Raw genomic sequence first — 14,839 nt, 5'->3', positions numbered from 1 at the left:
TACAAAGTATTAGTATTTACATGTCCGCCTACCAAGCCACGCCCACCAAGCCATGCCACACCCACAGAACCAGTTGTAAAAAAATTTGAAACCCACCACTGCTCCACAGCATCTGTTTGCTGCCTTAATGGCATTAGTGGTGGGGGAGGGGGGAGAATTGATGTAAGTTATACTGAAGAAACACTTTTTTATAAGGCCATTTGACAGTTGAAAAATGAAACAATGGGCAAAGAGTAAGGTACAGTGGATAATGTATTTGACTGGCAACAGTTTCCATTCCATCTATAGCCACAGCAGCTCCTTCGGTGACTTTCAGCCCAATTGTCCATACAGGACACTTGTGAAGAAATATAGGAGGAGGAGCATTATGTACGTACCTGGAATCCCTGAACAAAATTGAGACAGATAGTAAATACTTGTGCAGGTTTCTGTGCGAGACAAGAGTAATAGCACATTGAAAATTGCCCATCATTCACAGCAAGCTTTCTTCTTCTTCATATCTATGAAGGAAAACAAAATCCCGAGAGAAGAAGAAGCTGAAGTTGGCTTGGCAAATGAAAGCCACTGCCGTTCCATTTGAAGTTTATTTCTTCATTTTTCAAACTGAAAGCTAGAACAAGCAAAATGGTAATAAATACACACAGCATGAGAACTTTTTTTTTCTTTCAATCATTCAACTTAAAATGATTGACTAAGTTGGAAATTGCTTATGAATACAGAAATCAGAGATAGCAGCTATGATTTCAGTACAAAGACTTTTGTGATAATCAATTTTTGTATCAATGTTTATTTTCCTGTATGAAAGTAATTAATAAGAAATCAATACATTAAGTTAATGTTTGAATACACTTATGTATTTTTCTCCGTGCTATATAGGTAGGGTTTTTTTTTTATTCTTTGGGATGTATTCATATTCAGAACTTAGGTATGCAGTTTTTGTCCACAACTGAAGAAAAAGATGCAGTGGCTTTAGAGAATTTGGTTATTCTATCTTAATTTGTTGTGATTCTAAAGTAAGACCAATCAAGCTCATTCCAATAGCTTCTATTATAGAGTCTTTTTTCTTCTTGATCAGACATAAATGCTACTGAATTATTTTTATTGGGGCTTTTGTTTGCTAGTTGGTTCGTTGGTTTTCTGTAATATGATGTGTTTGTGTTTTATTGCCTCCTGGATAGGGTTAGTAGAGTTGAAAACAAAATGAATATATTTCATTTATTCACAGGCTAACTATGTCTTTTCATCATATGTAAGTAATTGGTATCTGGAGAAGAATACTCATGTCTAATGACTGTGTCATCCTCTAAAATGTGCAGTAGACCTGAACACATTTCCTTTTTATTTATATTATTTTATTATAAGTGACACATTTAAATATAGATGTTTTGTTTTAGCTTATTAGGTGTATGATAGTATAACGGCATAGGAATGTTGCATGAATTTTTATTTACCTTTAAGTTAAAAGTAAAGTCTCCCTTGAGTTTAATTTGTCTTTTAGTGACTTCATAGACACATCCATGGAATTTTATAAGTAATAGTGCAGAAGTTTGCCACTACCTTTTTCTGGGATTTCTTGAGATTTCTCGGGAATTTCTCATCCAAGCTTAACAAGATTAGTCATGCACTTCTACTTACCTCTAGATTAAAAAAATATGCCCTCAAAAAAAAAACCCTCTTCAATTTTGAAGTAGATTTCTTTTTTAGCTTGGATATCTTCTAAAGCAGGAATACAGCTGTGATAGGATATGTACATGGTTCAGGAGGTCCAATTTTAAAGGCAGGGACATAGAACTGTTTTTTGTTTAATTCTTTTATTCACTTAAAAGACAGCATGAAGCAATTTCAGCCAAGCTTTATCAGAAAGGTCAAGCAGTTTTACTTCTCTGGCTTTGGGCCTCTCTAAATTTGTCACTCATCAAAACTGGTAAATCCACACTACTACCATCACCACCTCCCTACTTCTTCAAGTAATGTTTCAAAAAACAAAAACAAAAATGTTTTTTCCCCTCCAAAGTCCAGCTTTCAAATTCAGTCAATTCTATGCCTGTAAATATATGCATATTATGATAAATTCATATTATGATGGATAAGTTCAACTTATCCATTCACTGAACGCATATAAATAGCCAGCTTGATATAGTGGTTAAGGCAGGGGTCTGCAACCTTAAATACTCAAAGAGCCTTTTGGACCCACAGAAAAGAAAATATCAGGAGCCACAAAACCTGGGTGGGTGTGGCCAACTCGATATCACTCACTTCCACCAGTCACATGACTCCCTAGCCATGCCTACCCAACCGGTCATTAGGGCAGAGAACTAGTTGTTAAAAAACACCAGGAACCACAAAATCCTTTTGACATCTCTCTCTCTCCCCTACCTTCCTCTCTCCCCCCACTCTCTCCCCCTCTCTCTGTATCTCTCTGTCTCTGCCCTGGCCGCTTCTCCATCCCCCGCTGTTGCCCTTACCTTCTCAGGCCAGGCGAGGAGTGACTGGGAGGGGAGGACAAGAGGCAGGGCCAGCCAGTGGTGGGATCACCTGACAGGGAGCCACAGCAGAGGGCCCAAGAGCCGCATGTGGCTCTGGAGCCACAGGTTGCTGACCCCTGGGTTAAGGCATCAGGCTAGAAACCAGGAGACTGTGAGCTTTTGTCCCCTCCAAGGTACAAAGCTAGCTGGGTGACCTTGGGCCAGTCACTTTCTCTCAGCCCTAGGAAGGAGGCAATGGCAAATCACTTCTGAAAAATCTTGCCAAGAAAACTGCAGGAACTTGTCCAAGCAATTTCTGAGAATCAGACACAACTGAATGGAAGGGAAAAAAACTTTATATACACTGATCTCTGTGGGGGGGAAAAACGTAGTTATACTGGCCAGCATTTCTATATTAATCCAATTGGCAGGTTCATTGTTTGCTGCCTTTTTTTTGGGGGGGGGGGGATCTATGATCTTAATAACTTTGATCTTATTAGCTTATTAGCTTCTGTTATTGAGAGCTTTCTGCAGTGAATCGAAACGTCCAGCACAGTTCTTCAGGTGGCGCCAAAACATTTCTTCTTGGCAATATTCCACTTGTCCACAAACTAACCCAAATCAAGTTTACCAATCCATATTGGGTTTTACTGGAATCAGGTTCAAAGCCAGTTGCTGTGTATTTCAGCCGTCTTAGCTGCCAATCATTACCTTTCTTTCCAGGTTTCTCCTTCCCAAAATCTTCTCTGATGATATTTAACTTCATTGCTAACTCCACCTGAATTCCTTGGAGAACTTAGTTATGAGATTCTAAGCTCTGTTAATTGGCAATGACTACACACTGTCTTGCCTGGATGTCTGCATCGATACATAATTATAGCAGTGCCAGTGGGTTGCAGTGGTTGAGAGAGACTCATCACAGCAGCCATTCTTCTGAGCTGAAAAAATTCTCACAAACTCTGACTGTAGAAATTGAATCATAGGATTGACTCATAAAAAATAAGAGAGGATGGAAATCTATCTTCTCTTTTCTTGGCCTTCTCTTTATAGCAAGTTAATATCAATGTAGTAATCAGTCTAATTCCATTAATTATGACAGCGTAATATACATTAGGTTACATCCAAGCCCCTGAAATCATTGGGCATTATGCTAGTTGTGCATATTTAAGTTGTTCCATTTTTCCATTTGCCAACCTATCTCTCTTTCTCTCCCTCTCCCCCCCCTCTCTCTCTCTCCCTCCCTCCCTCCCTCCCTGCCCCCCCTCTCTCTCATCTGTGCGGGGGGGGGTGTTGTTTAAACTCTGGGTCCAAACAATGTTCATGGAAGTTTGCCGGTACACTTTTTGTATACTATATTTTTCATTGTTGCGTTTCTTCTATGTCTGCCTGTGCTTCTTTTTTGACTGCAGTCATCCAACAAGCCAACAGTACCTCAGGAGAAGATAAGACCACTCACAAGTCTAGACCATCCTCAAAGTCCTTTTTATGACCCTGAAGGAGGTTCCATTAAATCAGTAGCCAGAGTTGTCATTGAGAGGATTGCACGAAAGGTATTAGTATGAAAGTTCACTTAGTAACTGATATGGAATATTTGAGCATGGAATGGGATTAAATAACAAGAAAACTGAAATCTGGTAATAAAATGACAAATGTCGTTCAACAGGTTTTCATAAAGGGAGTGGTGCATGCTGGGTCAGTGGAGATGTTGAAGGCCCTCATTCCTTAGAGCAGGGGTCTCCAACCTTGGCAGTTTTACTCGTGGACTTCAACTCCCAGAATTCCTCAGCCAGTGTTTCCTTAGTACTGGCTGAGGAATTCTGGAAGTTGAAGTCCACAAGTCATAAAGTGGACAAGGTTGGAATCCCTGCCTTAGGGTGAATTCCTCTCCTTTCTGCTCGAACTGCAAGGAATGCAAAGAAGCACCATCAAAGGTTTAAGGCCCCCAGAAGCACAAGAGGAGAGTTCCACGGAGCTGCAGAAGCTGTTACCAAATTGGAATTCGCCAAGATAGCAAAGGTGAACTTCTGAAAAGCAAGACTAATCAAATTAATTTTATTTCATTTGAATTAAATTTAAGGACAGGTGAAATTAAATTAGATTTAGTTCCTGTCCTGGTTGTACTTCATCAAAAGCTCTGAGCCTGGAAAAGATTCTGCAGCATAGCATTAAAAAAAAAAGCCTTGTAAAGCAAGATCAAGCTCATTACTTAATAAGAACATTTTCTAGTGAGTTAATAACATAATGATGCTATGTGTCACAAACAGATCTTTCTTGCGGCAGCAATCTGGAGCATATTCCTTCATTAGATATATGGAGAGTTTTAGGGCTCCCTGGTCATTATAGACAATAAGTGGGGCCCCCAAGCTCACTTAACATTGCTTTCTAGCACATCCAGCTTTTAGATGGGACATTATCGCCTCCTCATCTCCCCAGTCCTCCCATCACTTTTTTTCCAGCAAAATGTTGTTTGCCTCTTAGCTTGTTTTGCAAGGGAACACAGCTTCCCCTGCCAATCAGAAACACAATATCTTCATGGGACTTCCTTTAGGTTCTGAGTTTTCCATGAGCCTGATGACTACTGCCATCTTTATAAGCCTGAGCGCTTGTAGACGCTGTTTGAATAACTTCTGGCAATTGATTTTCCAGCCCAGTGCTCAGCAGCATATTATTTCCTCCGCCAATTCAATCCAATTCACAAATGTTTCTTTGCAGGGGGAACAGTGCAATATTCTTCCTGATAGCATCGATGACATTGTTGCAGATCTTGCTGCAGAAGCTCCAGAAGATGAAGGTACTTTTTAATTATGTCCTCCTACCTTTATGAGTTTGTATTTCCCTTCACTCTCCAGTGCTGCTCCTCTGTATTTCATGCTGTTTGCCTTATTATTAGGACAGTATTAAAAACAGGAGGGGAAAAAAAACAATTTGCTTAGCCATTTATGGTTGGAGTCTGCATCATTACTTAATAAACACCCGCAGTGATAGTGTCAGCAGGCAGAAATTTTGGAATTTTCTAATTTAGCAGAAGACTAATCTCATGTACTTTATTATCTTGTACGGGGTTGATCTTCATCAAGCTAAACTATTTTCCTTATCTTAACTGCTCCTCTTTCTTACTTATTATTGGGCTTAGCCCAAGAATGACACTGAACAATCCAACCAAAGTTCAGTTCTTTATATGCTTGCACACAATAGATACAATGCAACAGTGGCAAATATCTGTAGCTCAGGTGTAGAATGAGGGTGGAGGTTCATTCTCTGAGCTTGTGGGTTGGTTTCCAAACATTTCGTTACAAGCTAGGTAACATCTTCAGCAGAGTTTAGGGGATGTCAGTATCAGTGTTCTTCTTATTATAAGGGCTTTGGGTGGTCAGAAGGTCTTGTGATGGGGAGGTCACATCAGGTGAGGGTCACCCCCTCCCCAACATCAGGTGAGGCAACCCACCCCCAACCAGCACTTCACCTCCCAATGGCCCTCACATGATGTGAAGATCCATCACAAGACCCTCATCTAATGTGACCCACACTTGACCCATCACAAGACCCTCACCTGACGTGAGCCTCCCATCACAAGACCTACTAACGATACAAGCTCAAAGAATGAATCTCTACCCTCAGTAGAAAGAATCTTGACAAATTGAACCCTCATTGCTTTCATTCCAACACATATACCCTGGGAGATTCTAGAGAGTGGCTATCCTAACTCTCTTCCTCTGTCTCCTACCCAGCTCTGGGCTGGGCTGCCTCTTGTCTTGCCCCCACTTCTTGGAATGTGCTCCCTTCTTTCTGGAAACTGCTGCTTCACTGTAATCCCATCTCCCCCTCTATAGGCACCATCTCTCACATCTTTTTAGTTATCCATTCCAATCTTTCTTTCAAACGTTAGTTTGTTAAGTAGTATATTTATACATCTAGCAGTCAACCAGGGATCATAAAAAGGAGGACTTGTTCTAGGCAAGGGCAAAGGTAGAGACAGTTAGTTGGGCTGCTAGGTAGAGTACCTCTTCTGTAGGCAAAAAGTCTCCGGTACAGTACTTAGTGTGTCCATTAAATTATACTGAATAGAGAAGTAATCTTAAAAAAGAAAACTATGTTTAATTGTTTGGGAGGATTAATTGGGTTTAAGCACAGTCAATAAATTTGAGCTGAAAATGTTCATATGCATACAAAGAGTGTAAGTAAAGATTTTAGGTAAGCAACACAGCATCATTAAGAAAAGAGTTGTGAGAAACAAAGTAAGCACAAGGCGTGCAAGGACAACAGTAGGTCAAAACCTAATTTGTGGTTCAACCTGTTATATGTGGACAGTTTATCTGTGCATACCATATACAGATGTACTCTATGTATATCTCTACTGTGTAGTGCTCTTTACACCAGACATATATATGCATTCACACATACATACTGACCTATATATATTTGTCATTGTTTTCAGATGATACTCCTGAAACCTGCATCTATTCGAATTGGTCTCCCTGGTCAGCCTGTAGCTCTTCCACATGTGAAAAGGGCAAGCGGATGAGGCAGAGAATGCTCAAAGCCCAGCTTGACCTCAGTGTGCCTTGTCCAGAAACTCAGGACTTCCAGCCTTGTATGGGCCCAGGCTGTAGTGATGAAGGTAGGTGAGGAGACCCTGGACATGAGAATCAACATGGAGCCATCCTCCAGGAACTGAGAATCAACATTTTGTTGATCAAATGTAAGTGAGGTTTGGGAATAAATGGAAACTATCCATTGTTGCTTTTTTAGATGGCTCTACATGCATGATGTCTGAGTGGATAACGTGGTCCCCTTGTAGTGTATCTTGTGGCATGGGAATGCGATCAAGAGAGCGTTATGTGAAGCAGTTTCCGGAGGATGGCTCCATGTGCAAAGTGCCTACAGAAGAAACGGAGAAATGCATTGTAAATGAAGAATGTTGTAAGTATTTGATGCACCCTACCACACTTAATCAGCCTAAAAGCAAAATGTGAATCTTCTGTTAAATAAGTGCCACCAGACTGATCTTTGGCTAATATATTATGGACAGCTCCTAGCAGTTGCTTGGTAACCGAATGGGGAGAGTGGGATGAATGCAGTGCCAGCTGTGGGATGGGAATGAAGAAGAGACACAGAATGATCAAGATGACCCCGGCAGATGGATCCATGTGCAAAGCAGAAACCACAGAAGCTGAGAAATGCATGAATCCCGAATGCCGTAAGTAACTCTGGTCAACCGGGCAACTAGGTAAAAAGGGGGTATGTTAACTGCCTTGTGTACACATTGTGTATTTATATAAAAAAGAACAATGCTATGTGCAAAGGACACATGCAACAAGTAACACAATTTATCATGTGTATACTTTCTAATAGGTTTCTTCACAATGTAGACTTCTAAAACTTTTCCGTGACAAAGTAGCCATTTCAAACCAAAAATATATAAAAGTGTACAATTATATTGACCACAAGACGTGAGGGAGCAGTCAGTCTAAATATGTGAAGCGAGGACATTCTAGCAAATCGTAAGCTTTGCAGTTTTTAAGACAAGAAGTGAGAAGTGCTTTCCTGTTTTTTTTTTTTTTCAGTTTTATTTAAAAATGCTGCTTTGGTACACATATTTTGTACACTTCTGATCTCTACACCACACATATATGTATTTACATATACACACTCACAAAATGGTTGCAACCTGATTTGCTTTTCTTAGCAGAGTAAATCAAAATGTAACATTTTAATACATTATTCTTGTAAATATAATTTGCTGTTGTGGGGAAAAAACATATAATGTCAGAGGTAAATGCCAGTTCTCTCACCATCATTTTCTCTTCTTAAAAACAAGCATCAGGGCCATGAACTCCATCAAGATCATCATGCTGAAGGAAGGAGATTAAATTATGTATTCCAAGAAATCCTTCAGTACAAACCTTTTCTCCAAAAGTGTGTATTTAGTCACAGAAAGGAAGAAAATGTTACCTGAAGGGAAGATGAGAAAATTTTAGCAATAGCAATAGCATTTAGGCTTATATGCCACCCCATAGCACTTTACAGCAGTCTCTGGGTGATTTACAACATCAGCATATTGCCCCCAACAATATGGATTCTTGTTTTATCTACCTTGGATGGAAAGCTGAGTCAAGGAGTTCAATCCTGTCAGGATTGAATTCCAGGATGTGGGCAGAGTTTGCCTGCAATACTGCGTTCTAACTACTGCACCACCAGAGTTCACTCCTGATGGGGCTCAGGATTGACTAATGAATTGCCTGCAATCTGGGGTCAAAGCTTATACTCACTGCAAATTTGGTGGTGGAGGTGGATGCCGTTGTGAAAGCAGGAGTCTGTGCATGAGGTGCAAATAATGAAAGCAAATGGCTGGAGTAAACAAGCCACTGCCATGTCCCAAAGGTGTTTCTTCAAGAGGCAACTGGACTTTCTAAGACATTTCACTTCTCCTCCAAGAAGTTTCTTCAGCTCTGACTAGATGGTGGGGAATGGATTTATTGCAGACCAGTGGTGGGCTGCCCCTGGTTCAGACCGGTTCTATAGAACCGGTAATAAAACTGGTGGGAGGCTCCGCCCACCAACCCCGATTTCATAAGGAAGCTTCTGTGCATGTGCGCGGCCCCGTTGCGGAACGGTAGTAAAGGTAAGTAGAACCCACCCCTGTTGCAGACAGCTGGTCATTTGCATTCTTTTAGTGAGTTGTTATACATAGGCCTCTATGTCAAAATTGAGCAGCCCTCTTAACAAATGGGGAGGGATATGACACCATCTATCTCCAGTCTGCAATACAATTCTTTCAACAGTTCCAAGAAGGCTCCACACTCATTTCCATCACTCAGGTGACCCTCATGACACAGATAAACTTCCAGGTGGCCTTAGCAATTCACTAAAAGAAATGCAAATGACCAGCAGTCTGCAAGAAGTATAAATCCTTCCATTCCTCACCATCCAGTCAGAGATGAAGAAGCTTCTTGGATGAGAAGTGAAACGTCTTCAAAGAAAAACCAGAAAGTCCAGTTACCTCTTGAAAAAGCACCTTTGGGACAGCCATGACCTGGATGAGTGAGAATTTCCATAGACATCATGCCACTGCCTTCACTTCAAGGAGGAAGTGTGAAATTCCATGCCTGCCTCTCATCATCCACAATGTATAAACTGGAGAGTTTCTTTTATCCATGAAGGCTTTCCATATGGATGAGGTTTCAGAAAAATGAGGGTCTTGGTGCAGCAGCTAGACAGAAAGAGTTCCTACTATAGCCAATTACAATTGAAGGAGAAAAATACTCCTTCATAATCTCCAAGTGGAAGGAGGATTGGGCTGAGCATTCTGATTAAGCTGAATAAGAAAACACACATTCAATACAGTGAGACTTGCTACAGAACGAACATCTGTGTGTTTCCTTATGCTTGTAGCCCAACACAAAGGCTTCCATTCATCATTTCCTTGTTGAAAACTAAAGGCAAACTCAATCCTTCAAGGATCTGTTTCCTGCGTTCCACCATCATTTACAAGGAATAACTGGGACCGAAAAGATCTGTGCTCAGCTTATCAGTAGTCTGCACATTTAATTAGAAACAAGAGCCATTGAATTCAATAGGACCTATTACAGAAGAAGCATAGATTTACGCTTGTTATGCTCAGTTTTCTGTAGTTTTCTTTCTCTGGTTGAATGGGTACTATGTGCAAGAAAGTAATTTGTAAGAGACAGAATGGTTTCTGCATATATCCTGGTAGGACATCAATTAATTTTAGAAACAAAGAGTCTTAGTCTACAGGCAATTAATTTTGATCAATAGACATTAGTTACACACACACACACACACACACACACATACATACATGGGAGTATGCCTTTTAATATACGTGTATGCTTATTCATATACATTTATAAGTATACATATTTGATGGGGGAGAAAATAATCTCAGGACTGGTTTCAGTGGGAGGTGACATTTCTATTAACAAGATGAGAAAGATGGTTGCATGTGTGCAAATATTTTTATGTCTAATCTTTCTTGGATGACAAATATTACCAGCACACTCCAAACAGCAATTAACAGTACCTGCAGGAGCCATTTAAACCAGGGAAAAGGCTTTATTAATGTCAACCCTTTACCACTGATCCAACCTAGGAGAATACATCAGGAAATCTAATCAGAGATATCCAGCATTGTATGAGATAAAGTGATTTGCAACAAAAATATCTTAGATCAGTCTCTTTTAGGAATAAATTATGAATACTGGAAATGAGGGATGATAGTCTCACTCTGTTGTTAAAGTAGATCTGCCAGTAATCTGTAGCAAAATACAGACTGGAATCATTAGATGCTGGAAGACCAGTACACATTTCAATCCAGTTTCATTTTAGTCATTATCAAATAGCTATCCTTTCCCTTGATGCGGTATGGGAGAACTCCCTATGGCCAACTTACAGCGGCCAACTCGCTTCTGCCTACTTGTCATGGCCATTTCGCCTTTGCCAACTCACCGTGGCCAGTTTGCCACAAGATAACTCACCACAACCAACTCACCACAGGACAACTCGCCACTGGACAATTCAAGAATTCAATTGAATTATTTAAAATCATTTAAAATTTTATTTTATTTCTTGTCATTCACATTTCACTTTATCCCTCCTTTTGCATCCTTTCTTCAATGATTTTATTCCACCATTTCTTCAATATTAGTGTAGCTCTTGTCCCACAGAGAGTTGTCCCATTGGCGAGTTGGCCACAGTGAGTTGTCTAGTGGTGAATTGGCCATAGCAAGTTGGCTAAGGCAAGTTGGCCATAGCTAGTTGGCCACAGCAAATTGTCCATAGCAAGTTGTCATAGATCCTCCCCCCCCCCTTGATGAGTGGATAGATGGATCACTTGTTCGCCAGATTGATCATCACTTGTAGATTTACTGTTGAAATGGAATGATCTCATACTCTTTTCCATCCCAACCTGCACTAGATACCATTCCCTGCCTGCATTCTCCTTGGTCTGAATGGAGCGACTGTAGTGTCACTTGTGGAAAGGGGATGAGGACCAGGCAACGGATGCTAAAATCTGCTGCGGAGCTTGGAGATTGCAATGAAGAACTAGAACAAGTAGAGAAATGCATGCTGCCAGAGTGTCGTAAGTATAGATATCTAGAGTATGAAGATTAATTTTACGGTTGGTTTTATTTATTTCTTCTATTCCACACAACAGACAAGCAGAAATGTGTTACGTACATTGCTCTTCCTATACGGTAGCCGGGTGTCAACAAGCATGATGCATTGCTTTGTTACTGTAAAGCACCATTTGCACACCAGAAACAAATTCCTAACGTTTTCTCAGGTAGTAGATATATATAGGGAAAAAAAAAAAGATCTGTATTTTAAGAAAGTGTTCAAAAGGGCCTTGCCATTGCTCAAATGAGTTATGCCATATTAACATAACTTCGTTATATAGACTTTTTTTCTTACCTTCAATGACATTTCTATGGAAAACATTCAGGAATGTGATAAAAAAATTTTTTTTTTTAAAGTAGCAATACAAAATGATTAAAATTTGTGCCATTCCAGATTGTAAAAGCCTGATGAATAATTGAACGTATTTCACACATATTTTCACAGTAATTTTTATAAAAAGTGCCATCCGTCAATCATTGGAATCAAGGTTTGCCCCCCCCTCCCATCTCTAGTCCTTTTTCTCTCCAATCATCTGCATTTTTCCATCCATATCCTTCCTATAAATCTGCTCCAAGAGTTAATTTCTGGTGAGTGATCATTTCTAATAGGGTGGTGTGAATGTACTGCTGTCAGAGCTTAGTGAGAAGGTGGTATTGCTAACGCATTTTCAGGGTAAGCTTGTATAAAATTCATTCCATGTCATCATCAACCTAAATGTTCCTTTTTTTCTCATAGTGAGATTAAAAAGAAGTAAATTGTTCTTCTGCTAAACCAGATTGTTCTGCCTAAGTAAGTTAAGACTAAGCATCCTATTTTTCATCCTTGCTTCTCTAGCAATTGACTGTGATCTGACAGAATGGTCTCAGTGGTCTGAATGCAATAAGTCTTGTGGGAAAGGCCATATGATCAGGACAAGAATGATCAAAATGGAACCTCAGTTTGGAGGCGCTCCATGCCCAGAAACTGTACAACGTAAAAAATGCCGAATAAGAAAATGCTTGAGAAACCCCAATATTGAGAAAAGGCGCTGGAAAGAATCTCGGGAGAAAAGGAGGAGTGAACAAGCGAAAGAAGATGTAGATGGTGGGCAATTCCCAGGTAAGTGTAGTAAAACTCACAGAGCAATCCTTAAATTAAGAAAGTGAGCTGTGCAACAGAGAAGTACATTATTAATATACAGCTTCTTTCAATGATCCTTAACTACTTCCCAGGAATCTGAATGTTTTCCATAAATTCTTAGGTTTAGATCATTGAACAACTATAGCTAACCAAATCAAGGAAATCCTCCCTGCCTGCCTGCCTGCCTGCCTTTCTTGCCAGGTGGAAGGAGAAAGGAAGGAAAGAGGAGAGGAGAAGAGAGGAGACGAGAGGAAAGGGAAGGGAAGGGAAGGGAAGGGAAGGGAAGGAAAGGAAAGGAAAGGAAAGGAAAGGAAAGGAAAGGAAAGGAAAGGAAAGGAGAGGAGAGGAGAGGAGAGGAAAGGAAAGGAAAGGAAAGGAAAGGAAAGGAAAGGAAAGGAAGGGAAAGGAAAGGAAAGGAAAGGAAAGGAAAGGAAAGGAAAGGAAAGGAAAGGAAAGGAAAGGAAAGGAAAGGAAAGAAGGAAAGGAAAGGAGGAAAACCTGCAATACAAAGGGCTCATCTGAGATCCTTAGGTAGGCTGCTGTTAAATTCCAAAATAATCCATTCACATGATCCAGTATGTGACTATTAGATACTATAATCACAAACAGACCTATGAGCCACATATGGAAATGTTAGATGATTCAAACCAATTAGGACTTTCGGTAAGTACAAACGTCATCCCGGTATAACTCTGGAGTAATCTGTAGGATCTCATGGTTTATAGATCTTATCTTTCCATTTTCAAAACAGGAGTAGCAATAGAACTATCACTTGTGAAGAAAAAAGAAATGTCAAGGAATTCAAGCACGAAAGTGATTCTTATGTTTCTTATCTGTTATTTTTTATTTTAGGTTGCAAAATGAAGCCATGGACTGCTTGGTCAGAATGCACCAAACTGTGTGGGGGTGGAATCCAGGAGAGGTTTATGACCGTCAAGAAGCGTTTCAAAAGCAGTCAGTTCACTAGCTGCAAAGACAAGAAGGAATTAAGAGCCTGCAATGTTCATCCCTGTTAGCAAACCGAAGTCTTTTGGATAATGCACTCCTGAGCTAAATGTAAAAAAATCAACCTTGGTTTGATTTTTTTTAAAAAAACAGAAAATATATAAATTGTGTATATTAGTCTTCATTTTTGCAGTGTGGTTTGCTTAATTAGTCTTGCTGGTGCAAGAGATCTATTTTATAAATACTTCCTTACAAATATCTGCTGAGAGTAGCTCCTTAATGCTCCAGCTAGCCCTTAACGCATAAAACTAGTGAAGTCATTGTGAAATCTTATAACACTGAAATTATAGACATATCTGTGTGGACAAACCATAATCATAGAAATAGTCCCTGTAAATACTTGGGATGCATGCAGAAATGATACCGCAAACTTAAATATTTGGAAACCATTTTCAAAATACTCAAAGCAGTGCCTCTGTGTTTATACAGCTGTGCCAAGGAATTACTTTAATAATACTACAGGTGCATATTGATCTTTAACCATCAGCAATGTAAAAAAAATGGTATTTATAGCAATCCTTTGACAATATCCCTTTTCTTCTTCCTGCAATTGCTTAGACCCCTATTAAATAAATCACCTTATGATTGTTTCCATTAAGAAAGGAAAGCAAACATAAGCTGCCCAGACAGTGAAGAGTAAGGAGGAATAATTTTCCATCTGTAAGCCATATGTCAATTAGCTAGTAAGCTGCATTTAAAAATATCTTCCATACTCTCTCACAGTCATATGCTAGATGATAAGATACAGGAAAATATCCTCCCTTAACAAGTTCTCCTTGCGTGCAACATAGCTAGGCAAATACATTTCAGAAGCTTGAGGGGAAACTGTGGACTTTTACAGAGTTAACCAGTATAAATAAACAATATAAATACTCACAAAAGATATGAATCTACCCAGCTCTAGAATAGCTGATCTTATTCTATCCACCAAGCCCAGGAAGAACTAAGGAGCATTTTATTTTGTTTGCTTCAGAATTTAATTTTGCTTCTTTGTCACACAACTTAATTTGGCTTCTATTCCTCTTACATAAATGTCCCTGCATTCGTCATGTTTTTGCTTTATTTTTCTACTCTGTAACTCAATGGTGAACAAAGCACGTGCAGAAAATAGC

At 39.7% G+C, this 14,839-nt stretch overlaps 1 protein-coding gene across 1 annotated transcript in view; it reads left to right on the top strand.

The window, feature by feature from the left end:
- SPON1 (spondin 1) overlaps nucleotides 1–14,088 on the top strand; it is a 342,309-nt gene extending 328,221 nt beyond the window's left edge. The window contains exons 9-16 of the mRNA XM_070957497.1: nucleotides 3,875–4,015; nucleotides 5,178–5,256; nucleotides 6,901–7,083; nucleotides 7,215–7,385; nucleotides 7,495–7,662; nucleotides 11,401–11,565; nucleotides 12,438–12,701; nucleotides 13,575–14,088. Of these exons, the coding sequence (XP_070813598.1) occupies nucleotides 3,875–4,015; nucleotides 5,178–5,256; nucleotides 6,901–7,083; nucleotides 7,215–7,385; nucleotides 7,495–7,662; nucleotides 11,401–11,565; nucleotides 12,438–12,701; nucleotides 13,575–13,738 (1,335 nt within the window). The 3' untranslated portion in view covers nucleotides 13,739–14,088. The remainder of the gene's footprint in view (nucleotides 1–3,874; nucleotides 4,016–5,177; nucleotides 5,257–6,900; nucleotides 7,084–7,214; nucleotides 7,386–7,494; nucleotides 7,663–11,400; nucleotides 11,566–12,437; nucleotides 12,702–13,574) is intronic.
- The last annotated feature ends 751 nt before the right edge of the window (nucleotides 14,089–14,839 follow it).

Source organism: Pituophis catenifer, unplaced genomic scaffold (assembly GCF_029215685.1).
Source record: "Pituophis catenifer annectens isolate HBS135680 unplaced genomic scaffold, rPitCat1.0.hap2 SCAF_1, whole genome shotgun sequence".
Lineage (NCBI taxonomy): Eukaryota > Metazoa > Chordata > Lepidosauria > Squamata > Colubridae > Pituophis > Pituophis catenifer.
Note: the sequence above shows the minus strand (reverse complement) of the source record. Positions and strands in the feature narration are given on the sequence as shown.